Below are 9,498 nucleotides of genomic sequence, written 5' to 3'. Positions count from 1 at the left end.
CTCTTGGATGAGAGACGAAACGTTTCTATATTTTTTTGCTTTGTTTTGTTTTTTTGAATATCCAGAGGACCAGATTGAACTTTTTTGGATTTTTCTACCTGGATTATTGAGCATGCATCAGGACATTTACTAAAAAGGACAGAGGTTTCTCCCTCAAACTATACAACATGGGATTATGATGAGGGGCAGCGTTGTTTTCATGAGTCAGCCATGCCTTTAACGAGGGAAAATAAATCGACCCACTGCTGGAATCTAGTTCCCCAGGCTGCCTGCAGCAAAGACTGAGAACTAGCTAACCCTGTAGGAAAGCCCCCAGGTGAAGAGGTCCTCCTCCCCTCCTCATGGAGCTCTTAAGAAGAGGACTGCTTTTATACACATCACCAATTGCAGCTACAGCATGCACTTCCAAGACATCATTTCCTGCAGCATTTCCTCAGTGTGGACTGAAATCAGCAAAAGGGTCTTCTCTTACTCTGCTCCTGTATCCTGGAACACCTTTTAAAACAATCTGAAGCTCTTGAGCTTGACCTCTATGTGATTTTAAACAACTGCTAAGTTCATGGCAAAAACCAATGCAGACATGTTCCTGTTTTTAGTATTTTACCAAGATTCATAATGTAGCTTTTTTCATTTTGTTTTATATCTCTAATTGTATTTAGTTTTCATTTTATATGCTTTTTATGGTTGTTTATCATTGTGTTTACCTTATCTGTGGGTTTTTTAAAAACAGTCCTCTCTTGAAAATGAGTCCTTGTGACTCAATGAGAGTCACCTGTAGAAATAAAGGTTGAATTAATGATTTAGCTATGGGGGCCATCTTGGTATGGATTGACTCCAAAAGTCAGTCAGAAATAGATGAACATCCAATAATTATAACAATTAATAATAACAATTATTTACAACAATGTGAATAACTATTTATTGAAATGCAGCTCTGAATTTGAAGACATGACATTCTGATCGAATATTCTCAGAGACAGAACTAATTATTCTATTAAATCTGACAGCTTCACTTAATGTTTGTCAGCCACTTCTAAAAGTTTACTGGAGCTAGGATAATTTTAGGACTGTAATGCTAAAGGACTAGCCTGGTCATTTTTGAAGGGTGTATTGAACCGTTTTGGTACGGCGTGTTCGGTTCGGTCCACTTGCGTACCGTTTCGGTAATTTTTTCATTAATTAAATTTTATTAACAAGAGATTATGCGCCGCGGAACTAAAGTTCCTAAGCGTGTTTCAGCACGGCGCTATTATCTTGCAGCACGCGAGCATTAGCTTTCTATCTTCTCGTTGCGCGTTCCTGTTTGGGAACATTATGGCTTTCTTGTTAAAAGACAAGTGAGCAAATCCAAAGCTGTGTGTCGACGTTGTTTCATAGAAATGTGATTGTAGCGTACCATTACACCCCTATTAGATAGCACTTTATTGTCTGAAAGTTTCCAAATTATTCACTCACAGAGATCCATTTTCCCTCTGTACATTTTTTGCACGTAACTTGCTTCACAGTTTTGGTGCTATTTAACAATTCATGAATCAAAGCATTCAGCTCCTTCAGGACATTCCTGCTGGGACTTTTGGTATTTGTGCAATTTTTACTTTTTGAAATGTATAACTTTGCCAGCCATGTTTTTTCTCATTGAAAATGAATGGAGCTCTCCACATCCTTCAATCCCTTTGTGCTGTTTGCAACATTTTACTGCTCATTTCAGCTGTTGTTCTGCTTCAGCTACTTTCTGCTTCTTTCTGCTCCTTTCAGGTACTTTTAGCTAAATTCAGCTTTTTTCAGCTACTTTGTATGTATTTTTCTCCTAATTTTAGCCTTTTTCTGCCTTTTGAGATTATAACAATTGAAACAGTTCAAAAAAGTTCAGTCTGGTCCTCTGGACATTCAAAAAAACAAGAAAAAAAATAATACAAAGAAAAAAAAAAATGTAGAAACGTTTCGTCTCTCATCCGAGAGACTTCCTCAGTCTGAGGTGCTGTATTCAGCTCATTCTCTTAAATAGCACCTTCTCAGAGTGGATCAACCAATTTGCTGCTGACAACCAAAACCAGCTACTCACATGGTCAAGAAGGACCATCAGCCTAACAATGGATCATTAGCACACTGATGGCTGTGTAGTGAACTAGGCCTCTGACAACAATCTGTCTCTGAAGACCTTCAGGGGACAGGAACTGCTATTTCATTGATTTGAATCCAGAAATACAAATTATCTCATCAAGAGACTATTTAATTGTATCCTGAGTTAATCAATTGAAAGAACACTCTTCTTTTTACATTATCATTACTATTTTAGAATATCTTGATAATCAAAGTGTGTTTAGTTCATACCATTTCTAAATGTTGAAGTGAACCACTCATTTTAAATCAACTGTGAAACAGTATTAATGATTTTTAGACCTCATTAGAATTAGAAATCAAGTTAAATGTCTATTTACAAAGTAATTATGCATTTTGATCTTCTGTCTGAATGAGGAGTAGTGATGTCGGTCGAAAGGCAGAGACGGTCAGAAAGCAAGTTATTAGAACAAAGTGTCTTGTTTTTAAACCTAGCAGACAGTAAATAAGAAGCTAGCACCTGCAAAGTTTCTCACTTCTTCAAAACATTCCTCTGTCTGTACTAACCGTTCCTAAACATTCCTGCATCCCCTCTTGACTTTTAATAACCCTCTGACATCACTGAAACACCGCCCCTGCTGGTTGTTTCAACCAATCAGGAAGTACCAAGTGACCGGAAGTGAGTACTCGTTAAAAGTCAACACTTCCTGGGACTATTCAGTCTTCTTTCAGTCTTCCTGGAGTCTTCTGGCGGTCTTCCTGCGAGTTCGTAAGGAACTTTCAGATTTAATCAATAGCGGATGGATTTGACCGTGAGACAAGGGTCCATCCATCCCAGCGGAGTCACAGCGCCTCGCTGTGAATTCACCCGGGCGTAACGCCCTACAACTTTGAAGGAAGCTTGTTCTGTTGAACGGAGTAAACCACACGACTTCTGACGATGACCAGCCACCCTGACCGGAGCCGCTGTAAAGGTAGCGTGCGAAGGGACCTCTATACTGGAGCTGTCCATCCACTGCAAAGGTAAAGAGACGTCACGAGTTGTTGCGCACTAAGTAGACCAGGGGGTTTGAGCTGGTGTTGAAAGAAGTGTGCTAATTCTGGTGAACAAACATACATCTTCCTTCATCCATCTTCCCTTTGAACTTATCTATTCCTTCCCTTAAACTTCTATTTGCCAGTAATCTAGATGCCTTCAGAGGTGAATCATCCTCAATCAGTAATGTTCTGTTGTCTTGTTAGTAAAGCGTGCCAAGTTTTTATTAATCAGAAACAGATCAGCAAATCAATATGTACATGTCTTGATGTTAAATTTTGATTCTGTTAAATAAATGACCGCATTTATTCTGATGGGTCAAAGATAAAATGGCGTCTCATGTCACTGATTAAACAATCCTCACAGTTATCTCAGTCACATGGCACATAATTTAACTCGAAAAAGAAAGAATCCGTTGTAATTAAATAATTAATATTCTTTGTGCTTTAACTAGCTTTAAGAATAATTAATTAGTAGTGTGTCTACAGCAAAGCTGTCCCTGCATCACTACAGCTGCTTACTATTCACAGGAGGCTGAGTGATACTAGCAATCACAGCATTGTAAGAGGGGGACAGTTGAACCCGGAGGCCTCCATACCTGTTTAATCAGCCTCCTGTGAATAGTAAACAGCCATCAGTGTGCTAATGATCCATTGTTAGGCTGATGGTCCTTCTTGACCATGTGAGCAGCTGGTTTCGGTTGTCAGCAGCAAACTGGTTGATCCACTCTGAGAAGGTGCTATTTAAGAGACTGAGCTGAATACAGCACCTCAGACTGAGAAGTCTCTCGGATGAGAGACGAAACGTTTCTACATTTTTTTTTGCTTTGTTTGTTTGTTTTTTTGTTTGTTTGTTTTTTTATTTTATTTTTTCTTGTTTTTTGAATGGCCAGAGGACCAGACTGAACTTTTTTGGATTTTTCTACCTGGATTATTGAGCATGTATCAGGATAATTGAAACAGTTCATGTTCTTTTCAGCTTCTTCCTGTTTCAGGTTTTTTTCTTCTTCTTTCTTTTTTCCAGTGATTTAACGAATATTTACCGGTACCACATTTTATCTGTACTATGGTATTTCACTTCCTGTCACTTGACCCTGTTAAGACTTCTGGGTAATGTTTCCCGGTGTATATAATTTTTAAATAATTTCAGTTACGTAGGTGTTTGACACTTGTATTTTTAGTGTTTTATGTCCAGTGATTATGCTTACCAGTAGATATTTAACAGTATTTGGTTCATTTTAAGGGTATAATGTTTGGTACCATGATTTAAAACCTGAATCTTTAAGTATACCTAGGATGACCACTCAAGCTTAGTGCATGTTAAAGGCAAGACATAGTCTGTGATTGCCATCAATTGGCTGATTTTTGTACTACATCAAGTACAGCACAGACAAAGCTGGGCACTTATATTCACTGTACAGTGAATACCTGTGGTTTAACAGCCAGTGCACCGGTCCAGCTATCTTTGAGTCAACATTTGACTTACTTGATGCTGATCAGGCAGCCTGATTTATTCAGAATCAACAAGATAAACTCTGTCAACAGTCAGCATGCTAACTTTTGGATAGTAACACAAAAGTTTGTTTAAAAAAAAACTGTTACTGTCTAAACCAAAGGTGTCAGGCTAAAGTGTTGCGGTACAGTGTTAGCTAATGTAGCATTTTTCTTCCCTGGCATCTTGTTACTGAGAAGGATGACTTTGTGGGAGTCAGCCTCTCCACCATCACAGACGTCTACACTAGAGGGTGACACATGAGTGGATTTTCACTCATGTCCTGTCCTGGTCCCACAGAAAAAATCCTGTCCTGTCCCACTCCTGGTAACATGACTCCTGCTCCTGTTCAGAATCACTCCCACTCCTGTCCTGCTCCTGTTTTTCATTTAATTTTTAGGAAATACATTGAATTTGATTTGATCTTCTACCCGTTCCTGTTTAAATTACTTTGTGTTCTGTAGTTTTATTTCAAATGATATGGCAACAGGAACAGTTCATCTGTGGTGAAATAGAGACATTTATTTCCTTATTCCAAACAAAAACCTTCACTAAATATCATAAAACAAATAATCCATGGCCTGCAGTCCATATAATTTTTCTACAGAGGATCAGCTGCTGAGTTCCTGTTTCTAGCTCTTTTGAAGGTCAGTTACAGTAAAAACAAAAATCAAAACCAGTACATGTGTCCCACCATGTCTACCTTAGATGAATGAACCCAAACATAACAAGTTGCATTTTACTAATTTATTGAGCAACTGTTTCCTTTAAACAGTGACATTACTGTCATGTTTTAAATTGTTTAAACAAACAAACAAAACAAAAAAATTATGTACCAAGCAGAGAACTCAACAAATAAAAATGTTTAAAGGCATTATTATACATTGGACGACGTTCTCAAGAAGTTCAGTCTATGTGGTCGAGGTAACGAGCTCGTTTCGGCGAAGCAGGATATCGTGCATCTTCCCAGACTTCAAAGCATCATTTACAGACTGGAGCATTGCAGGTCTGGTGTTCCACCTCGTCTCTCTACAGCTGGACCAGTCCAGAGCCTTGTGTAACCTAAAAGTGAAAGAAGACGTGCTCGAGTCAAAATAGGGTTACAGTGATTACAAATTACAATCTGATGGCATTTCTTTTGGGAAAAAATATTTTATCAAAAACAAGAGATTTACAATTGAAATTAAGTCAAGAAAATGTGACATTTGCAAATATAAATTACAGAAGCTCAATTTTTATTTATTTATTTCACTTATCATATTTTATAATTATTTAAGCAGCTTCACCAGGCAGAGATTATAAGATTATATGTATTTTACCTGCTCTTTTGAAGTGTGTGACAAGGATCTTTGTGTCCAAAGCTGTTTAACAGCTTGCTTCCAGAGCTAACAGCTTCCTGTGTTAAGTAGAAAAATTAAATTAAATTAAAGACAAACAAAAAGCTTAGTGGTACTTCTTGTGCCATGCTTTATAAAACAGTTATTGAATCAACGATTTACTTATGTAGGTAAACATAAATGTTTTAAAACCTGTTCATATACACTAGAATGCAGGAAATAGCAGCTACTTTATTCAAAAAGTTATGGGGGAGGACCCACAGACCTCGCACCAATTTGTCCCCCCTACAATAACAGTTATTATAATGTATATGTAACCAGCCTTTCATATAAAAACTGGGATATTTTTACTGGAGAATGTGTGCACTTTAACCAGGAAGAGTTTTACATTACAAACAGCAACAGATAATAAAGATTTTAACCTAAAAACCCACATAAAAAAGCAGAGCATAATTTTTAAATTAAAAAGGACAAGGTGGAGAAAAATGCGCTGTTTGAGTTTATTTACTGACGGTAAACAAAGTCCGACTCCCCGCAGCTCCTCACAGCTGAGACTAAAGTTTAAAGCAGCACAGCACCAACACACAACTCTCATGAAGTTCATGGTTATTTGACACTTTCCTGCCCGTTCTGTGAGTTTCTGAGTTTAATAGACAGTTACTTCTTACCTTGCGTTGCAAACTATTTTCAGTTACTCTGTACCGCTTCGCTCGCTGCTCCTCCCCCTCTCGGTGAAACGCTACGGCTCAAACAGTTGACTCCTGGGAAATGTAGTCCTTTTGACTTGTGTTAAAGTGAAGGCTTACTGAAAGAAAACTACAAAAAAGCTGCGCCCATGGTTTTTTTTTTGTTTTGTTTGTTTGTTTCATTTTCATTTTTGGTTATTGGTTGGTTCCCGCTCCTGTCTGCTCCCATTAGCTTTCAGTCCAGTCACATCCCGGTTACGTGAGTTATAATGAGGTTGACTCCGGTCCCGCAGGAATCCGGCCGGAATCACGTGACCGGCGGTACTCCCGAAAAAATGTCATCATCTAGTCTACACCTCCAGATGCAGGAGGAGGCACACTTGCATCATGAAGGACCCCACTCACCCAGCACACACACTTTTTGCCCTACTTCCCTGAGTCTGTTAGACACATAAATCCCTAACCAGGATTATGAAAAAAACAACCAAAAAATAACTATGTAATGCCATTGATTGTTGATATGTGCTGCTGATCTCATGCTGCTGATTATTTCATGGTGCTGTATTCATTTGTACTCATCTACTCACACAGACTCATGTTGGTGCTGCTGTTCAGTGTATTGTTTTGCACTATTAGTGTTTAGGCTATTTCTTTGTTTAGCTTATTTCTTAGTTTATATCTTAGATCCTTATTACAGTTTTTTTTATCATTTATATTTTTGCTGTTGTTGGATGTAACTGGGACCCTGTGTACACAATTTCTTTCTACCTCATGTATCACATGTGATGTGAATGACAATAAAGAACCTTGAACCTTGAATTGTTTTATAAGCATTTAAAAACCCACAAACTCTTTTAGCTAGCCGTTAGCCTAGCCTGAATGAAGTCTTTTAGCTCTTTCTCCACACTGATAAGCTACTATTGATAACTATTAGACAGAACAACACAGCTAAAATGATTAGTCCTACGATATTGTGAGTTATTTAAACAGGCCTTCTTTTTGTTCTTTATGTAGTTGAAAGGAAAGAAGGGCGTAACAAGCAATGGTGTCGGATCGAAGCAGAAGATGGAGCCAAAGAATCAGCCCAAGAAGAACGGGGCCAGTGGCATGAATGGGACTTCTTCTGTGAAACGCAACACCTCCAGTAATTCTACCTTACTACTGAAGAAATAGCAATGTCATTTATTCATTCATTTAAAATCAACAAAACAAATTCACCAAAAAGAAAAAAAGCATTGAATGAAAAGGGTGCAGAAAGAAGGAAAAAAAATCTTATAATATCTGCCCCTTATTTAAAAAAATATATAAAATAACTACGAACAAACAACTCTGGCTTGAACCCCAAAGTGAAAACAAAAAACCATCAGGTATTCTTCACATGGTATCATACTTTCCTAACAACTTTAACTTAATCATCTTTTTAAACATAAATTGTTTTTGAAATTTTTATAGTGATATCGAGGCAATTCCACAATCCTATTCCCTGAATTACAACACAGCTCCTTCAGACTAGTTCTAAATGGAGGTTTTACAAACATTTCCATTCCCTTATGGTTATAATGACCCTCGTTTTTAAAAACAAATTAAAAAAAAAGATTTGTATTAACCCCCACCATGTGCTCCCTAAACAGGTCTCTCTTGAAAATGAGTTCTCGTGGCTCAATGAGACTAACCTGGATAAATAAAGGCTAAATGAAAAAAAAAATGAAAAAATATGATTCACATTGTATATTTTTAACTCTTAAGTCTTCGTAAGTGTCCATATTTTAAAATTACATTTCCACCATAGATCAATATTGTTTTCTATATCCACTACTTCATGTTCAATGTAAATGAAGGTGTTCAGTTCTTCGATTAGTTGTTTTGTCATAATTGCACTCAGTTTCAGTCAATACAAGTTTGATAATTTCCTTATTATGTTTGGTTTACTTCATGTTCATGTCTATATTACTGGATTTCACAAAGTTGAGCAGAAGTTACCTTGTTCCATCTTGTATTACTGATATTTATCCAGCTCTTCCATTTGTCTGATAGGCAGAACCTTGGCTTTCTCAGGTGAACCATTTAATTTGATGTACACTTTACAGTTTGTGGTCCATGTTGACTGTATTTTCTTTTGCTTTCTGAGAAAATGTGCTCGTCTTGCTATATCTGTGTTGATCTTTGTAAGATGTTCATTTACATAGACATTGGATCCTTTTAATTTCCTCCCTTGTTTTAGGAGCACATTTTTATGTTTCCTATTGGCAAACCGGGTTAGAATGGCTCGTTTAACTCCTTTTGTTTTTTGGTGGAAGAGAATGACAAGCTTCGACGGTACTGTTATCAATGGCAATGCCCTTATTACTGAAGAATGTTATTACCTGTTTTTCAAGGGATCCCTAGTCTTCATCCATTTCTTCATTAGTATTTGTCTGTCACCACTTGAGCATATGATCCTGGCTTGGTTTCCAGCCCAATAATTACATCATTCATTCGACTATATTGTTCTAAGTCAGCCACACGATGTTCCAAGAGAGCTTGTCTTTTTCAATATGCTGTCTCTTCAATTCTTTAACTTTCCTCATTAATTCCATTGAGTTTTTGTTGCTGTGAAATTTTTGCTATCTCATCAGACATAAAATCCAAGGATTTCTTTATCTCCTCAAACTCTTCCTCAGTCATCGGTCGACTTTGCTTCACATTTCTTTTCACCATTTCCGTTTATGTTGAAGAAAAAGCTGATGTTGGTAGCATCAGTCCTGGACCAGATTGTTGCAGCTCCTGGGACTGGTTTTAGCAGCTCCTAGGCTTGGTTATTGCAGTTCTTGGGCCTGGTAATAGCCGCTCCTGAGCCTGGCTGCAGCAGCTCCTGAGCCTGGCTGTAGCAGCTCCTGAGCCTGGCTGTAGC

General features: G+C 37.7%; 1 protein-coding gene across 1 annotated transcript in view; it reads left to right on the top strand.

Annotated features, from left to right (window-relative positions):
• Positions 1-9,498, top strand: part of afap1 (actin filament associated protein 1) — a gene marked incomplete at its 5' end in the record, with an annotated part of 107,597 nt that overhangs the window by 76,804 nt on the left and 21,295 nt on the right. Inside the window, 1 exon segment of the mRNA XM_037681507.1 lies at positions 7,623-7,752. Coding sequence (XP_037537435.1) covers positions 7,623-7,752 — 130 coding nt within the window.

The sequence above is a fragment of the Nematolebias whitei genome, chromosome 1 (genome assembly GCF_014905685.2).
Source record: "Nematolebias whitei isolate Nwh7 chromosome 1, NemWhi1, whole genome shotgun sequence".
In the NCBI taxonomy this organism is placed as follows: Eukaryota; Metazoa; Chordata; class Actinopteri; order Cyprinodontiformes; family Rivulidae; genus Nematolebias; species Nematolebias whitei.
The sequence above is the reverse complement of the archived record's forward strand: the minus strand, read 5'-3'. Positions and strand labels throughout refer to the sequence as shown.